Below are 20,076 nucleotides of genomic sequence, written 5' to 3'. Positions count from 1 at the left end.
ACTCTTCTTCCAGCCTCCTACCCTGGGAGAGCCTCTCTACCCTGTCTCTCACTCAGGGCCCTTGATCTTCGATCCATCAGCTTCCAGTGTGTATCTTCATTAATCCAATACAGAAAACTTCAAAAAACATAGCATAAATCTATATATAATTAACAGAGAGCAAGCAAAAATGAAAGACCAAAAAGAGGGTCTTCTGATTCTCTGTCTGCCTATTGTATTTATAACAATTATTTAAAGTACTCAAGGTATCCACTCCCAGATGACTTTTAGCTGTATTAATGTCCAGTTTCCCCCCTCAATCTACTAGGTTTTATATTTTCAATCTTCACTTCCCAGCTGTATTTTCAAGGCTGCAGTAGCAGTTGCACACTTCAAATGTGTGTTTGGGGAACACTTTTCTGCCATGTCTAGACGGCAGGGCTGCTCCAATGGAAGCTGTCAGTCCTGTCAGCGCTTTACTCTGCTCAATTCATATTACACGGTAAACAAAAGGATAGAAGAAATGACAGGTGATGAGTAAAAATATTTCGAGAGGCATTGGGGGGGGGGGCGGGAATAAAAAATAAAAAGCCCTCTCCACTCACAGCCTCTGAATCAGCAAATTCTGCCTAAACTTGAGGGAGACGATGCCTCCAGAGCACACACAACATTTGCTGCAGCAATTAATTTAGCCATTTCCAAAGACGGATTTGGGATTCAGCTACATTAGTAAAAAACAACAACCCAGCATTTTAAATGTGTTATAAACATGCAACACCAGAAGGTGCTGTAGAGCACAAAACTTTTCTATGTGCTTTTACATAGGGTTTTCTTTTCTTTTGTTATAATGATTTTTAGCAGGGGTTTTTCCTGTGTGTAGATCCACCCTAGAGAAAATGATGTCAGTATGTTGATGTGGTTTATGCTAAACTCCACCTTTATCTGCCGTCCTTTCTAACTGGCTCTGTGCCTGTACCATAATTTCATGACTGGTTGGCTTCAGTAATGTTCAGCCTTCTCAAGTATGCCCTGGTGTAGAAGGTTTGAGGACCCCTATCCTAAATCATTATTCCAAAAACAGAAGATAGACCCCCCTTTTTCGTTGTTACAGAGTACACAGCCCAACAAGTCACCTGGTTCAGTGTAACATGTACCAGCAATGAAATGATCAAAAGCAGCAGCACACCCTGTTTCAGTGCATCCTATTTTCACTCTGAGATGTATTGTTCTTTTTGTGATCCAATTGACTATCTAAAACATATAGCATTTTACTTATAAGGCATTCGGAGAGACCAACACAACACACCAATCTTTCAAATCTCAGCAGCCTTTGTGATAGTAATCCTGAACATTTCCATTTTCTGAAGAATGCATTTTTGGGGAGCGTAGATGGCTACCTTGGCAGCTCTGGTTATACAGTAATCCTGTGGAGCTAGCTGTATGTGAGCTAAGAAACTTTCCCCGCCCTAGATAATTCACTAATGATGCACAGCCCTGCTCCCATTTTATTAGATTTATGGCAGCAATAATATGCATAAAACATCTGCCAGGCTATTCTCCTTTTCAATTTTGATTATCTGTCTGCTACTTTGTGGTTAGCTTTAACTATGCAGAGGCAAGATGTGTGAAAGCTATTCAGCTTAGATTTATTCTTTAAAAGTACCGTCTGTCTAAAAGCAGAGCTATAAAATTTAGGCTCCCTGTCTGGACTGTAGTACAGCTCTGCGGCTGCATGCTATTAACTGCAACCTGGCTAACAGGTGCTTGCCAATTTCTGTATATTCTCAGTGTGAGACGGGATTACAATTCCCTCTGGTTGAAAGGGTAACATTTTCTTTCAAGGGCCCGTTACAAAAAAAAAAGGAGGCCTGTCATATAGGGATAAACTGAATCACAGCATACCAGTAAGTCTCTATATTAAAAACTTTTGTCTTGTCTATCCTCTTGTCAAACTGCAGTTCACTCAATACTTCCCTAGTCACCTGGGTTTCCATGTCTAAAAACAGGTTTCACCTCACTTCAGAGAAAAACAGTGATTAGCAGCAGGTGAGCAGGACAGTCTCTTTGAACATCACAGGATGGTCCAATGGGTCACTTTCAATTATCCCCCAAGTTATTTGTCGGGCTATGAGGGGTTTACAGAAGAGGTCCTGTCTCCAATTATACTTTCAGCCAAACCACTAACTCCAGCTTTTCTGTTGATGTTGAAGGCAGTGTTCAAAATTAGCCAGGCACATTTTGCACCTGACTATTTCCAACTTAGGGTGGCGCTGTGGGTTAAACCACAGAGCCTAGGGCTTGCCGATCAGAAGGTTGGCGGTTCGAATCCCCATGACAGGGTGAGCTCCCGTTGCTCGGTCCCTGGTCCTGCCAACCTAGCAGTTCAAAAGCACGTCAAAGTGCAAGTAGATAAATAGGTACTGTTCTGGCGGGAAGGTAAACAGCATTTCCGTGCGCTGCTCTGGTTCGCCAGAAGCGGCTTAGTCATGCTGGTCACATGACCCGGAAGCTGTACGCCAGCTCCCTCGGTCAATAAAGCGAGATGAGCGCCGCAACCCCAGAGTCGGCCACGTCTGGACCTAATGGTCAGGGGTCCCTTTACCTTTACCTATTTGCCACTTGCGACCAAGTGAAGATGCCTGTGTGCCAGGATGGTGCATGCCTGGGGATCATTGGATCTTGCCTGTTTTCACACACTAGCAACATATCCTGTAGAATACTATCAGTTATATTTTATCTGCACAATCAAAATGAATTTCAGGAACCACTTTTTCTGTGCAGCCTGAGCAGGAGCAGTGGACGACATTATAGTTAACTGTTGTCACTTGTCTTCACTTACCTCACACCCCCCCCCCCGCCCTGCTCACAGTTGTGAAGAATATGTATATATATTCTCCAATGCTGTCCCTGGATAAAGTGACTTTTATTCTTTCAGTTCTCAAAATTCTTAAGCTAGCTCAAGGTTGTCATCTGAACTAGCCAGATGTTTAACTGAGAATCAATAAGTCAGTCCTTCATTTGAAAAATAAGACTTTAGAGTGGTCTTGTCCCAAAATGGCAACTGGGCATTTCATTTTGGCAACTGTAACCTTGGTTTAAGAAGCCATTTGGTGCCTCACTTATATATCTGAGTTTCTAACACTGGTTGAAGGAGCATTTAAAACACATATTTCCACACACCCCCTTCATCTGCTATTGTTTTAAACTCTTTCACCATGTCCAACAAGACTCCAGTTAAATTAACATTTGCAATCCATTGTTTTTTTAAAAAAGTTTTTTAACTCAATGGCTCACAAAAATGATTAAAAACATAATGAACAGTTACTAGAATTTAAAACCTCAAAAAAACTGTCATTTTAACAAGTAACAGCTTCAATCATCTAACGAATAGCAAATGTCTGACACGCACTGGATGCAATAGGAGTTGTTTCTGAGTAAAGAGGCATGGAATCACGTTTCCCCAAAGAAGCATCTTCAGCAGAGAGTCCAAATTCCAAAAGAGCTAATGAGACAACTAACTAGGATGGGCTGTCACACTTCTTTAGAACTTGCTGGGTTCCTTCTAAAGAGACGAGCTGTTCTCTTATTTGTGTGGCAGAGGAGGTACGCCATCACAGGGGAGTTCTATCAAATCCCTTTGCACACTGGGAAACGTATGAGGGGTCTAGGAGTTCAAACTGAATAGCCACAACAATTCATGTGGCAGTCATGCTCCCACTACTGTATGTTCACCAGCAATGTGAAAGGGTCCTACACATAGACAAATGCACTTGTGCACAACTGCATGCAAGGGGAGGATTCTGAGTGTACACACATTGCTTCACCTTCAAAAACTGAATGCATATACATTAGGGGCAAGTCTGGTATAAACAGCAACCAGAGGACAGCGAACACAGTGGAACAATGCCTGAAGGGGTTTGAGTTAACCACATAGTAAACTCACTGTAAGAAGCCCTCCTGAAGCCACAGATTTTATTCCTCTCCTCCGCTTTCCCCTCCCACAATTAATAGGTTTTGAACTCAAAAACTGGGTGAAACACTGGCATTGTCAGTTTTATGGAATGTTCTATTACACCGTATATGCTTTTATCAATGTTTGTAAATGCTTTAAAACTTCTTCAGTATATAGACTTCCAAAACATGTTCTCTCTCCTTTTCTCACTGGAAAAACAAACCACACTCTGGAGTTAAAATTAAGATATCTTATCTTTATTATTAAGCATCTTGTGGTGATGTTCATGCATCCCAAAGCACTACAGGCACAACCAAGAAATTGAATGGACATAACTGAAAGTGAGCACACCAGGACATGTCTAAACAACTGCTTCCCCCACTATCAGCAAATTAGTATAAAAAGCAACAACAAAGCCCTTAGAAAGTAGCAAAAGGAAGTATGGGGTTCCTTTTCCACAAGCTGTGGCATAGCAACCACATTCAGACCACCACAATCTAGGCTCCAGAAACTAAAATATGAACCAGTCTTTTGGTCACATAAACAGCCCCGCCACTCCTCCCTTCATACAACTGAGCAAACAACTTGGGAAGACTTCCGCTAACCATGGTTTCCCATTTTGTCCTAACTGGGAAACTGTGGTTAATGTCTTTGGAACGAACCTGGATATGAACAAAGCCATGGGGCTTTTCTACGTTTTTCTGGACAGGCCGACCAACAAGTCATATGGATAAAGGACTGAGAAACGCTGAGAGATAAAAGGTGAAGTGGCAGGCAAGTCCAAAACTTTACAGTTTAATGCTGTGTTTTTAATATTCAATTGGGAGCTGTCCAGAATGGCTGAGGAAATCCAGCCAGATGGGCAGGGTATAAATAATAAATTATTATTTATGATGCTGATGCTGATTCTATATCCACTTGCTGCCGAATGAAGGGGTTTGTCAGCTCTAACCCTCGATTACCCTTTACTTCCTCTTCTGTTTCCTGTGTACAAGGCCTCTAGTGCTGAAATACCCCATAGCACTTGAGAGTGAAAATATGCTGTATGTGCTCAGTATCAGAGAAATCAAATCAGTTGCCTAGGGCCACACAGGATGTTGGTGGGGGGGCAGGATTTGAAATCCAGATTCTTCAATTCCCAGAACAGAAGACTCTTTTTCTCCCTTTGCAAAGTACTGAATATAGAAGAGTCATTATGATTAGCAGCACAGTTTTATGAGACAGGGCATGAAACCCTTTGCCAAGCATTACCTCACGGTGGCCAATTAACCAGCACCTTTGATTAGCCAGTGTTCTCAGAACATTTTTAGCTCTTTCTAGGTGTGTCAAGCTCATCTCACTCTCCAAGCATTTAGAAATCCTCAGGATAACTCAGGGCTGCCATGGTAGCTAAACAAGTATACAGCAAATGTGTAGGAGTGTGGGAAGTGAGATTAAGTGCTCAGGTGACTTTATGCATATTCATTCCGAAGGTGGCGAAAATAATAAGTCACAAAACAGTTGAGTGCGTGAGGCTGAGGTCCCTCCCTGAAAACAGGTGACATCTCCCTTATCACTAATTATCTCACTTGGTTGAATAGCGCTGGGGGGAAAGAGAGAAGGCTAAAGAAGGAATTGAACGAGGAAAATGAGGAATGAAGCTCAGCAGAACTAGATTTAACATTCATCCAGCCAATGCCGTATCTGCGTTGTAACAGACCACCCAGCTGTGCCAACTGCAATGACAACATACACATGCGAGTGCTGGTTTGCACTGGCAATTGTAGTGAGATGAGAAAGGAGGAGAGAGGCTAATAATATGCAGCTCAGAATATGTTGAACCAACACAGAAACTAAATGAAATTGTGCATCAGATAGAGACTGCTACAGGGCATGGCTCCTGTACATTTAACAGTTGTGCTCATGAGGAAATTAGCAGCAGGCAGATACACTTCCAGTTTTCCTTACAGACTCTCTTCAAAAGAATACAGAGAAACCACCACTGACCCAGTGTGAGGGCTCATGCCTCAAGTGGCGTTGACCCAGCCTGACTTCCATGGCGGGACATCACAGTCCCTTCTCCCCAAAGCCCAGGTGAAGATGGGCTCACGCCACTGCTAACACTGTGCCCAGAGCCTCTTTGCTTTGTCTACCTCCTCAGTGAGCCCTATGGCCAATACAGCAAGCTCCTTCCAGGAACAGAGTCATCGGAGGACATCTGTGGGAATCAGCAATTCTCAGCAAAAGAAGAAGAGGGGAGGAAATGCCAACTGAATAACCCTGGCACCATGTTGTCTCTGATCCTGATAGCAGACTTGAATGGGGCTATTATTATGATAATATTTTATACGCTGCTTTGAGTTCGTCTTGGGGCTTTAAAGCGGGATATACCATAAATTAAATTAAGAAGTAAGCAAACACTGGTGTGCAAGGCTCTAGCTGTCTGCTCAGGTTCCAGCCATGTTTTGCCGTCTGTCCTCCTGATTTCCAGCTTTTTAACTTTCTATAGACTGACCCCTTCCCTCAGGAGATGTTGGGCTGGCATGAGTCAGGATGCCTGAATATTGACATCCCTTCAGATAGATAGATAGATGATATATAGATATAGATAGATGATGATAGATAGATAGATGATAGATAGCTAATCAATGGAGACTTTGGGGAGGGGAAAAGAATGCTAGGAATAAAACAAAAATACTTAGGGAACCCCCTGCTCCACCCAGAATCTTGTTTTTTTTTTTCCCATGGAGAAGGAGAACAAAGAAAAACAAGCTCCACTTATTCCAGGGACTGAAAACTAGATTCATATTCATTACAATCATGGATCTGAGGTTTGCTTTCCTTCCAACTTTTTTTTTTTTTACTACTTCCCTTTTCCTTTTCTTCAACCCTGCCTATGCAGAGACACGCAGCAGACTTCGTTTTATTTCCACACACTGTAGAAAGAGATTTCAGGGGAGTGCCAGGACACATTTAGCCCAATTAAATGTTGGCACTGTGTTCCATTCCCCCCCCCCATCACCCGGGTGGAAATTTTAAAGGTCAAACTGGCCACTGTGAATTGATGCCTCCTATCTACATTTCCTTGCACTGGGCTGCTAGCAGGGTACATACAAACAAATGTATCACTACAAATTTTAATCTTAAACATCACTTGTTGTTTTTTGCTTTAAATACACAAATAATGAGATAGGCGTGATGAAATTTCCACAGTGAAATGTGCTAAAGAAGCTAAACGGTGGTAGTAAAATCTTTAGCTATCTCTCTGGAATTCAAAATTTAAAATTATTCCCAGCTGAAAACCACCCTAAACTTGCATTATTGTTTTATTTTTTCAAAGAATGAGCAGAGAGCAAATTTCAAGAAAGATTCTTCCACCCCCTAAAAGCTTTTAAATAAATGCAGGCCACGTGAGAGGAATTTTAGGCCCATCAAAGCGAGTATTTCATGAGCTTCCATAAACACCCAAGCATTAGCCAACCCTGTTTTTTACACAGGTATACACTGACTGTCTTGTCTGTTCTGTTTTCCATGCAGAAGGTCTCAGGTTCCATCCTAGAATATCCAGGTAGGTTTCAGAAAAGACTCCTGTCTGAAACGCTGCAGACCCTCTCCTAGTAAGCATCAACAATACTAAGACATCCCAAATGGGAGGCTCTCATGGTATACAAACGGTATCTTGCCATAGACTTCAGTAAGATTTCTTATGTAAGCAAGGAAATCATGATGTTGCCCCTTTATTACCGATAGAACCATAATTCAGCTACAGAAGATTTGACGGTACACTGTTCAACCTGTAGTTTTCAGGGGACGAATGGTTGTGGGAGAAGGAAAAAAGTAGACAAAGAGCCTTGCTTTCCAATTTTGAATTATTCAGACTGGAGAAAAGCTTATTCCCATCTGAAACAAAATGTAGCACACTCGGAAAACATTTATGAAAGAAAAGCCAACAGACTTCGTAAATACAGCAAAAGAAAACTCCTTCCCGCTTTTCTCTCAAGAAGTCTTGTTAAAATCTTGTGCGAGCATCAATTTCAATATGGGAGATGTAACAACATCAACAAGCCAGAAACATCCTGCATTACACAAAGACTTTGAGCAATTATCTTTGGACATAGGGGTGTGGAGCCGATACTGTGGAATATATTGTTGCATATTCTGAAAATGTGCAGTATTAAGGAGACTGGGAAGTAAACTTGTTCTGGGTATTCGTAGGCAGTTGTTATCACTCACCTATCACTGTATCTTCTTATGCACATCTCCTGAGTACATATTCAACAGTGATACATGGCTGTTGCTGAAAATGCTTATTCATGCTGCTGTAATGCACAAGGATGACCATGCCAACCAGCTTGTCCCTGCACCAGTTGGGCACCTTATTTCAGGCTACCAGAGCTCATGCACAAACATAGTCTGATCGTAGGAGTTGGGCTCATCTAAGGCCCCTGAAAGCAATGGTTTTAAACACACCTAACACTGCATAGAATTGCAGCCTGAGTGGTATGTCAAGTGCTACATAACTGTCAGCAAACAGAAGCATTTTGATAGTAACCACATTATTGTGGTTCTGTATGAAGCACACTGTAGGGCACACATTCAGTCTTTGGAGGCCTGTTGTTGTTGAACCAATGAAGGCTCATGCCCAGTGCAAAAGAGTATATAACATGTAATGTTTGTTTGATATACCGCCCTTCATCATAAGATCTCAGGGTGGTACACAGGATAAAACACAGGATAAAAACAGGTAAATAATTGGAACAAAACAGCAAAACAATAACCTCCCCTCTTCCTACAGACACATTTAAAAGGCTTTAGAATATTAATCAGCCCAAGGCCTGGTTGAAGAAGAACATTCTCACCTAGTGCCTAAAAATATATAATGAAGGCACCAAGTGAATCTCCCTGGGGAGAGCATTCCGCAAGCAGGGAGCCACTACAGAGAAGGCCCATTCTTGTGTTGTCACCCTCCGAACCTCATGTGGAGGGGGCCCACAAAGAAAGGCCTCAGAGGATGAACACAGAATCCAGGACAGTTTATATGGGGACAGTTTATATGGTTCAACGGAGGCCAAGACTTAACTTATGGAAGTAGCATACCAACCAAGATGATCAAAGCTTGTTTGAATTTGCAAGAGATACGCACAGGGGTCCTTGCCCAAACAAACAAGCCATCTTAGCGAGCATGAGAAAGGCTATTACCTGCACCACTGGGTGTCCCCCCGCAGATGCCTTGACAGCCCCTCGACTCCCTTCGGTCTCGTAATGGGCTCGGTGGTGGGACTTCGGCTGCACTTCAATCCGAAGTTCATAAGGTCCTGAGTGAGACGGCAGCTGCCAATCCAGAGCAGGCAAGGATGGGCTGTAATGGAAAGCAACCGCGATTAAATATTAACATCCAGTCCACTATCATAAACCGCAAGAATCTGGCACTATTACTTTAGAGGCCACGTTTAGCAGTTCATCCTTCACCATCTTACACTTAAAATTTCATCAATGGAGATAATGGTATGACATAAGTAATTTAATAGGTAATGGTTATTTTATGAAGATTTATGTATGGCACAGATTTGATAGGCCAGATGCAATCAGATGCTTAAACAAAAACGGAAAACATTTTAAGCTTGGTTAAAAAAAACAACACTTAATGCATGAGCCTATTAATCAAAATGAACAAATGCAGATAAGTCAGATGTGTGCATGGAGGGTGGGGGGTGGAATCTATTCTGAGTTAGACTCTGAGTGAGGTCGAGTATCAGAACCTCAGTTTCTCCAATTTACATTCAACCTACTTTGTTTTTGATCCTGTTTCAGCAGCAACCAAAATGATTTAGTTGGCTTCAGCCACAGATTGGCTCAGCAATGTCCCCTCTGCACTAAGGGTGTATCTTTGCTTTCTTCAGCACAGGCAAACCATATGGCGACTGACTTCAGCAAGCAATGAGTTTGTGCCTTCCTGTACTGCCATTGTGGAGAGTTCACCTCTAGGACAGGCAGGGCAGATGCCAGAACAGGATCTCTCAGGTGATGTTGCACCTGTCTGTCAGAGATTCCCCCTCCCCTCTCTCAACAACATTGAGAGGGCAACACGTCTCCGCATCTACCCAAGGTGAAAAATGAGCCCTGAGTTGTTGCATAAGCGCAACCATTTACAGTTTATGCAGGTAATATAGGCCAGTGGTAGCCAATTTTTTTGACAAGGATGCTACAAGTCAAGTCCAAAATATCAGAGTGGCCCTCTCTTCTATATGTATGTTGCCTCACATGGCTGTTGAGTTGGGGACTAAGCAACGTCACCTTGCAGGAGGGGCAGGTACAAATACATACCTGACAGTTTATCGGTTGGAATTATTTCTATCCTGCCTTGCAGCTTGAGTTTCCAAAACAGAAACAGAAAAGATCCCGCAATAGCCTAAATGTGCATTCAAAAGTAACAATGAAAGATAAAAGGTCCTAATTGCCATTAAAAGCATGCATGAGTCTAAAAGCCACCAGGTAGGACACTGAGAAAATGAACTGGGGAAGAAGCAGTCCACAATCAAGGTGACACAACTGATAGCTCAGCCAGTAGAGAAGGAGACTCTTGATCTCAAGGTTGTGGGTTGGAGCCCCACGCTGGGCAAAAAAAGATTCCCGCATTGGACTAGATGACCCTCGTGGTCTCTTCCAACTCTGTGATTTTATGAAAAGGCCCTCTGTCTCATGCCTACCCCCTCCTCTCAGAAGGTGAGGATACTTTGAGCAGGGCCTCTGAGGAAGATCTGCACAAGGCAGTTTCATGTGAGAGTCAACAGTCCTTCCAGTCCTTCCAGTCCCAAGCCACTTACGAAGTCTTAAGATCAAAGCCAACTTAACTAGGTTATAGCCAGGCCCATGGCTCCTCCTGCTGCCATCCAGTTATGCCATAAAGTCCTGCTCTCTGTGCCACAGACCACTGAAACTCAAATCTGAGTGAATGACTTATCCCCCCTTATAGACTCCATGGTTGGTGTGAATAGGACCCAGGGTAAAATCTACTACCAAAATATTATCTACAACTATAAGAGGCAGACACCTCTCCATCATTTTAAGTCAAAGCTGCTAGGATTACAGTGTTGCCATGCCACACTGTCTTGAGAAGCCTGAGGTGACTAGCGTAAAGTTTTCACTCAAGCACAATTGGCAAGTTCATAAGGCTCATCCTGTTCTGTGTACATCTATGTATGCTAGCATTTAAATGTTCCTGGATAATTATCTGGAGCTCCCGCTTGACTGCAAGAATAATTTATATAATATAGAGCAGCTGCATAACTCATGTTGCAGATCACTTCATGTTATGAAACAGATGCTTCCATCTTTAAGCCAGTTCATATACGATGGATTTCGCTCTCTCTTTCCCCCGAATATCTATCCGATTGTGACATTTTCAGGGTGTTTCATTCTTAAAAGCTCTAATCCATCAATCATCACAAAGTTTGGATCCTCTAAACTTTTAAAGGGAGATGGAGAAAAAAGCAAGGTGAAGCTGGCTGAATTAAAAAACACACAAACAAAACTTTATTTTCTCTGCTTAAGATCTTAGAGGAGCACCTGAAACACTGACTGAACGCAGTTGCTGTTTCTGTTTCTGTGATAAGGCAGCCATGTAGTTAGGCACGCCATAATTAAAATCCCACTGCAAGGGCCGACCAACAAAAGTAATAATAATAAATTGAGAATTAAATGCAGTTTTCCTGACAGAGGAAGTGGCATGATGCTTTAAACAGTTTCATGGGTTGTGGCTTGGCAATGCAATTTCCTATTCTAGGTTATCTGTATTGTGCACTTAATTTCCTGCAGCACAACTTACTTAAAAGGAAGAGATATCAAACATATATTTAGATTGAGAAGTTCTTTCATGGGGGAGGGGACCAGGAGAGCCCAACTTCATCACACACAGGAAAATATCCTGAAGAATATATGGGCAGATGCTCAGTGAAGACAAGAGCTGTAAACTGTACTATTCCATAAGCATCAGCTGTTCTGTGTAGATCTAAAATCTAAAATTAATGTAATATATGAATGAGACAAACGTGTTTCGAAACCCATGTGCCAGGATTGGCTGACTGTTGACTTAAACCCTCAATGACAAATCTGGGTTTCCTGCCATGTTCATGTGTGGACTGGCCCCTAATCAGCAAAATCCCAAAGTCTTCTTTGGAGCTAGCCTGATCATCAACTGGCAAACTCACCTACTGTTATTCTAGTAAGAAAATTCAATACTCTTCCAGGACTAGCTAGGCTGTGAAAGTGACTGCAGCCACACAAATGCTTGGAGCAAGGCAGAGTGGGTGGACCCAGTGCAGCAAATAAAGTTGTCACAATTTTCCTGGTGTTTCTTCTTGCCTTTCACAGCCACCCGCCACACCCAAATTGAGTGAGTGAAATTAATCCTATCGTGCTTTGAAAAGCCTTCACTGCTTAATTTGTATGCATCGAGGAGCAATTAAGGATAGAGGAGTCAGATCAGTTAACAGAACTGGCAACGATTCACAACAGCAGTTGATCGGTTTAACAAGAGTAACAAACAGAATGTCAAACTGCACAGGTGATGCCTAGTGACATCTTATATGTGGTGATCACATGAAATATCATTATCTAGCCAGATCTTTTTCTTTAAAACATCTTTGTCTCCTTTTGCAGAAAGGGACTGAAATAGTTCACAGTGGAAGGAAACTGGAAATTAAGTTTCCAACAAATCCCTGTTTTCAAACAAATTTTAAAAAGTTAGGATAAAGAGTGATCATACTTAGGGACCCTAATGCTGAATTTTACATATGGTACTTTAATAATTCACAGTGGTGCTGAAGGAGGATTTTAAAAAACACCCTATTTCTAGGAGAATTCCAAAATCAAATTTATGAAATGTCTTATGATATAAACAATATAAGGAGCCATGATGGGGAGAGGGCTGAATATTTGGATTTTCATTTTGTCAATTGGCAAGGCAGTCCACAAGCTAACACTTATTGTGAAAAGATGCAGGTTACATTACAAACATGTTGTATACAGGCCACACTATCACATTACTTCACTGCAATCATTTTAAAGCAAACCTATTCCACTTTTTCTTATTATGTAAACTGTGGTGGGCACAAACAATATATTACCTTTCCCCCAAAAAAACAGCAAACAGACAAAATATGTGAGCCAAAAGGATCAATAACATAATAGCAGCAAAATAATAAACTTTAACTAGGTAGCCTACACATAACATGTGGAAATATGAAAGCTACTAAAGATCCCACAGATGCTGTGTCAAGCAGTAAAATGCCCACAGCTGTGGTTATTTCAGGCGCATGGGTGTTGTTCACCCGGCCAAAGCCTTCTTGGCAGATGGCGCATATATTGTACCCTGTGGAATCAGACAGCTCTGTTGATCAGTGCTATTTAGATGCCACCTTTCAGGGCAAAGCCCTACTCAAGTGGCTATCACAAACAATTAAAGGAGAAAATGCAATACACTGCATTTTTAAATATTAAATATTTTAAGAAAGTTTAACATGATGCAAAAAAAAATCCAACTCACAGCACATTTTTAGTTAAAAGCTAGCTGAAATAGGCATACCTTTAAGGTCCATTTACTAACTGCTACTGATGCGGTTGCGTGTATCACCCTTGGGAAGGGGTTCCATAAATACAGAGTCACCACCCAAAAGGCCCTGTCTCTAGTTCCTGTAGGGATTTTCCTTGGGCTTAACCTAGTGCAGCAGCTAGATTGCTGGCTGTCAATGCCATATAATACCTCTGTTGAAAGAGCTGCAATATGCTACTAAGTGCACTTCAAGGTCCTGCTTTTAGCATTCAAAGCCCTACTACAAACTTGAGGCTAGGATACCTAAGAGGCCACCTTGTCCTCTATATCCCTGTCTGGCAACTGCACTCCTCAGATGGGGCAATGCTGAGAGTGCCATATGGCCCCAAAGTGAACTTAACCTGTGGGGTGGAAACCTGGATTTTAGTGTTGTAGCTCCAGCTCTCTGGGATCAATTACTGGCCGAAATCAGACAGGCTTCTAGTTAGGTACCCACTGAAGACATTTTTGTTTAGGGAGGCTTTCCCCAAGGTGCAACCTGCTCACTAATGGTTTCCAGCAACTGGTATGCTACCTCTGACAGTGGATGAAGCACATAGACATCACGGTGAGTAGCCTTTGATAACCTTAGCCACCATGAATTTGTGTAATCCTCTTTTAAAGCCAATGCTTTATGTAAACCACTTTGAGATACTTATTAACATCTTTTGTACTTACAAAAGCAAGAGCTGTAACGTATCAGAAGACTTTTGCAAAATTCACAGTGGGGTGGTTCCTTTTGGCATGGTACATGCTGGTACATACTGATGCTAGATACCGATACATTTGATTATCTAATCTTGTGGTGCAATACCAAGAGGGAAGTATGTATTAATACCTGGCTTATGTTGCACACAACCTGGTTGAATGAAGGCAAACGTCTCCCAAATACGTACACCAGAATTCTCTGCACAACACTAAGCTTATTGTGAAGGGAGGCTTTGATCTTTAGGCTTCCATCTCCCTAGCCATGAACTCAGCTGAACCGTCAACCAGCTTCGAGTGCATTGGTAGCCTGATAAAAATTCTGCTGGTGCCCCAAACATCTCCTTGTCTGAGCTAACTGAGGTGGTTTCAAGGGTTCTGTTGACGTCTGCAAAGACCATTAGCCTTGGGCATCTTCAACATTCAAGCCAAAGTGGTCTGCCTTATCAGGAATGACTCAGGATTTCATGGCCTTGGTGGTATTCAGAGACCTGTGCATATCTGGGCAAGGCAGCCTTCTGATTGAGTTTTCAGTAGGGGACTAAGTTAAAATAATCTGTGAGCAGGAAAGCCATATTTGATTCTATTGTCATGGACAGATCATTCATTACCTGGATTTACCCACAGCTGTCTGCAACCTCTACAAGAACAAAGGCTGAGTGTAATAGGACTGCCCCCCCATACGGATGAACCTGGGTGGTTTTCTTAGGTAAAAGGTAAAGGGACCCCTGACCATTAGGTCCAGTCGTGGCTGACTCTGGGGTTGCGGCGCTCATCTTGCTTTACTGGCCGAGGGAGCCGGCGTACAGCTTCTGGGTCATGTGGCCAGCATGACTAAGCCGCTTCTGGTGAACCAGAGCAGCGCATGGAAACGCCATTTACCTTCCCGCTGGAGTGGTACCTATTGATCTACTTGCACTTTGACGTGCTTTCAAACTGCTAGGTTGTCAGGAGCAGGGATCGAGCAATGGGAGCTCACCCTGTCACGGGGATTCGAACTGCTGACCTTCTGATCGGCAAGTCCTAGGCTCTGTGGCCACCCGCGTCCCTCTTTCTTTCTTTCTTAGGTAACCAGGAGTTTTTCCTGCAGGTTTAGCCAGCAGTCTTATTGAGGCTCTGGTCTCCACAGGGAATGAGGGACTGACCCAAGCTATCAATACGATCACTCCCAAGTGTTATCAGCACATAGAGCTCTATCAGCACCTTGGTAATTCATAGTGATCCTTTCTCAAAAGCAAGATTGTGTCAGGATTGTAGCTATAACTAGGTGCTGTGTCTTTAACTAGAAACCATACGACGTTCAAAAGCAGAGGATGCCATTTCTATTACATCGCTAGACAATTCCCTGTCAAAGACACTTAAACAAAAGCTAAGGAGGATTATTGAAATATTTCAGCTTCCCTTCTTTCTGCCTCACTAGGCTGTAATCATTTGCCTCAAGAGCATTTTCCATCATAGATGGAGAAGTTTAGATAAGTTATTCCATTTTGCTGGAAGCAACGTGATTCACATGGCTATTAATCTGCTTGTATCAATACTTCCCTTATGAACTGCTGGTTCTGCTGTAAACGTTTTCTACATGCTAAATCTTGGCACACAAGATTAAAGGCTACCTGGCTGCAAACAGAACAGAACCTTAAAATGCACACAAATACATCCACACACAAGGCTCTCAATGTGGACTTTGTGCAGGAGCAGCACCCAGATGTTTGGGATTAATCCAGAATCAGAATCTCAGTGCCAAGCATGCAATAAGGATCCACCAGTTATTATGATTTTAAAGAACTAAATGCCAGTGATCTCCACAGTTCTTCGACAGGTTGGCATGGCAAGTATTCTCCCCAGTGAAATCTAAGGTTGTAACACTGAAGCCACTTTCCTGCAAAAGGTTGGCCTCTCCCCATCCCACTCCAAACCCCAAAGTGTTTGCAAAAAGGGGTTGAGGAATTAGCAACTCAGGAACGTTTCCTTGTGAAAGCTAATAAAGTCGGCTCCTGGAGACACCATTCAGAGTTTGCATGAAACTCAAACACCATTGTGAAACTAACCAGCCATGCACACAGTGGATGGCTCTCAGCAATTCCCTATCTCACAGTTTCAAATCCCCAACTATAACATGGAAATAAAAATGATCTCACCCGGTTATTGTGGATACAAAATGTAAAATTATAATCACACCAATTCTTACATCCAAATAAGAACTTCCTTTTAGGATAGAGGGGCCTTGTTGACATAGAGGCAGGTGTGGTCTTCCATATGATCATAGATATGTGAAAAAACAACTATTACTTCAGGAATTTTCCAATCACCCTTTTGTTTTAGGATTCCTCCCCCCCCCCCCACTTTATTACAGAGGTAATACAATAGTTTTGGCAAATAAACCATTCAACAGGGTGGATCTTGGAATCTGTATTATTTGCTGGAACCTAACCTAGACTTTGAAACAGAGCAGATATATCAGAGGGTGGGAATCCCAGCTCAATCGTGACAAATTATTGCTGGGGAGGTGTTTTTCTTGGGGGGGTGCACTTAAAATAACAATTTCAATTGTATGCTCCCATGATTGTATTGACATCTGCATTCAGTTGTCCAGGGTTATTTAATATATAATACATATAATGAAAAGTATTTATGGGTTAAAGGAAGCTTGGTCAGGGCATTTGATTGGTAAAATAACTTAAACCACAATTTTACAGTAGCTTCCAGCTGTCCTGAAGCACGAGTTAATGAGATCACATGGAAACAGACTGAAAACTAGGAAACATTTTTTTTTTTAACACAAAAACAAAACAGTGGAAAAATGCTGGATTTTACTTTCATTAACACACTAGGGAATGCTGTGTTCATTTTAACTGCAGGTGATAAAATGTTTATTTCCTTTTTAGAAAACAAATCTCTCTTAGCTACTGTATGATAAAGATTATGGTGGTCTAATCACCACTTGATTCCCCCCCCCCCCCCCCGATTGTTAAACACACATGTGCAGGGCCCTAACCTACCCACATTTTTTTCTCAGCTAATGTAAACTTTTGGGGAGATAGCATCAGATAATTTCTTATGCAGGAGAGCTCTGAAAATCATTGTTCTCCTTTAGAAGTAAGTTGGCAGTTCTGGAAATCACTGCTACAACCCACACTAAACCAGTTTAGGAGCTAGCATGCATCTACATCATCTGCCTGTGAGTTTTCCATTCATGATGTTTAGAACTTTAATTCCCAAACAGACGTTGTAGGTATCTGGTACACATTTCCACACTTCCTCATGGTGCAGACATATCCGTCACCCATCACCACATTACATGGGGGCTAACTTTAGGGGTGGAGGGTGGGGTCTGTGGGCAATCCCCTACCCCATGTTGATGGACTCCAACTCTCAAATGTACAGGATTATTATTTTTTAGTACAACTAACCAATTTAACTAACAGTATAGAAAGCAAGTAATTACCACCTTATTTTGATGTGCTATACAGATATATGCACACACACAACCCAGCCATAAAACCAGGATTATTATTTTTTAAAAAAACACCACTGTCCTACCAATTATTCTGAAGCTATGTATGAATAGGAGGAGAAACACTTTTAGAAGAGATTCATTTATTGCAAGGGGTTGGACTAGATGGCCCTTGCAGTTCCTTCCAAGCCTACCATTCTATGATTCTAAGTCATGTAAAATAAGGAGGAAATGAACAGGGAAGAAGGAACTCTGGTAAGATGGAAGGGTGGCTACAGGAAGCATCATGAGATCAGGGGTTGCATGAAGCTCCTGAAAACTGCCAACCTGTGCCCTTAGGAATAGGACATTAAATATACAAACAGGCCACTGGGCATTAAAAACTAGGCCAAGCCAGTCAAAAGCCATACAGTAGTGTGTAAAGTTAGGGCATGCCATTTTAAACTTTTTCCCACTGTGCTTTCTTTTTTATAAATGTTATTCTGTAACATCTATTTTGTTATATTACTCTTATACAAAGTTATACTGTTTTCAAGGTTGGAAAAACAAAAGAGAAACAACAGGAACCCAGAAGCAGCCATATAGCAATTCCAATAACCTACAGATGGTGGCTTGATGCTGCCTTGCTATTGGTCAATGTGAAATTAAACCAGGGGACACCACAAAAGAAAACGGAAGCACAATGTTGTAGGCCTGATTCTAACAGGCGCCACCAGAAATCTTGTCTTTGACTCTTTAGATGAAATAGCAAAAAAAGGGGGGGGAGCGGGGAGTCAGCAGGGACAGGGCATTAGGAAAAGTAATATGTATATCTTTTTACCCCACAAAAAATAAATCCCACAAACTTGTACCTCATGTAGGATGATGGGGACAATGGCTTAGTTTTGGCCCATGGATAGGGATGTTGAGGCACCGAAAGGTACTGATCACAGAAGCTTCCTTTCCTGATGTGCTGAAACCCCGGAAACTCTTCTGGCGACAAGTCGGCTGTCGGCGATATGGTCCCATGATCTTCCCCGCTCGGTTCGGTCTTGAGCGTCATGGACTGGGTGTGATCGATCGCCGTTCTCCTGGACTTGGTAGGAATCCCATCGTTCATGTCTATTGTGCTGTCAGTGGTGAGGGCGTTGATGGCTGCGACGATGGCCGAACTGGTGTACTGGTTAGTGTTTCCTAGCCATGTCTCATCGGTCACGCTGACTCTTGGAGAAGTCTGGGGAGAGGGTGTTGGAGAGGGGTGTGGCGAGTAGGAAGTCTGCCTGCCGTTCAGGCTGTATTTTCTTTTGTTGCAGGGAGAAGATGGGCGGGAGTTGCGAGTGCTCAGCCAGTTTTCCTCGGTGATGCTCGTTCTGGGAGACGCAGATGGGGAGTGTCGAGGCGAATTAAGTAATGTGCAGGTCACCATGCTCCGTTGATACGCTTCCTCAGCGTCGGTGGTCTTGGGCGACACACACGGCGATTGCCAAGGAGATGTCTGAGGCGAAGTATAGGGATAAGAGTAATTGGATTCATAAGACGATGCTTCTGAATTGCAGCTTCTGGAAGACAGGCTGCTTGCTGGACTCAGGCAAGAAGGGTCTCGATAGGCCTCTATGTTCGGCAGGTTCAACGTCGCAGTCGTAGGCGATCTCTTGGCGTTTGGGACAGGCTCCTCAATTTCCGGATCATGGAAGAACTGGTTGTTGTTATGATGCAGCCCCAAGTAAGAGGTTATTTCGATTCTAGGGCTTTCTAGCGCTGGCACGCCATTAGGTCTGATGTTGGGAGACAGATAATATCCGGCGGTGCCACTTTCAGCATGCCCTCCGTATCCAGAAGGATGATTAGCTGATGGGACAATCGAAATGACTGGATTGGATGTCTGAAGGCCATGACATGGAGCTGACAATGAAGGATGTGCCACACTTAGAGGCAAGTTGGAATTTATATTTGAAGATGCATAGTTATAATGTTCTGTAAAAACAAAACAAAAGATAAAAAAACAAAAAAGAATGGCATGAGATGTTGCACACGCAAAGGAAATTCATTAGCAAACTGAATCCCAAACGTGATCCAGTAGATAGGATGGGAGCTTCACCAGGGTTCAGATACCATTTTAGCTATTTCTATTCAGTGAGCAGGCTCTTTGCTCTTTGTTCTCCTGTTCTGAAGTGGGAATTACATTGATAACCTAGAGCAGGGATAACCAGCAGGACCAGTGCTCAGAGATGATGGGAACTGTAGTCCAAAACAGCTGGGGACCTGAGTTTGGGAAACCCTGACCTAGAGGAAGGAGACCAGGGGCTCTTCAGATGTTGTTGGACTCCAACTCCCATCTGCCCCAGCCAGCCTGTCCAATGGTTAGGGATGATGGGTGTTGTAGTCCTGCAACATCTGGAGGCCACAGGTTCCCCACCCTTGCTTTCTAGAAATGATTCC

At 42.7% G+C, this 20,076-nt stretch overlaps 1 protein-coding gene across 3 annotated transcripts in view; it reads right to left on the bottom strand.

Annotated features, from left to right (window-relative positions):
- The window catches only part of NFATC1 (nuclear factor of activated T cells 1), a 140,230-nt gene that overhangs the window by 97,642 nt on the left and 22,512 nt on the right, over positions 1-20,076 (bottom strand). For all 3 annotated transcript variants that reach the window (XM_081014164.1, XM_081014163.1, XM_081014165.1), the window contains exons 2-3: positions 18,510-19,611; positions 9,110-9,269 (exon numbers count right to left, since the gene is read on the bottom strand). In XM_081014164.1, coding sequence (XP_080870290.1) covers positions 9,110-9,269; positions 18,510-19,611 — 1,262 coding nt within the window. The remainder of the gene's footprint in view (positions 1-9,109; positions 9,270-18,509; positions 19,612-20,076) is intronic.

This window comes from Podarcis pityusensis (assembly GCF_964106645.2).
Source record: "Podarcis pityusensis genome assembly, chromosome: 7".
Taxonomy (NCBI): domain Eukaryota; kingdom Metazoa; phylum Chordata; class Lepidosauria; order Squamata; family Lacertidae; genus Podarcis; species Podarcis pityusensis.
This window is presented reverse-complemented; position numbering and strand designations above follow the sequence as displayed.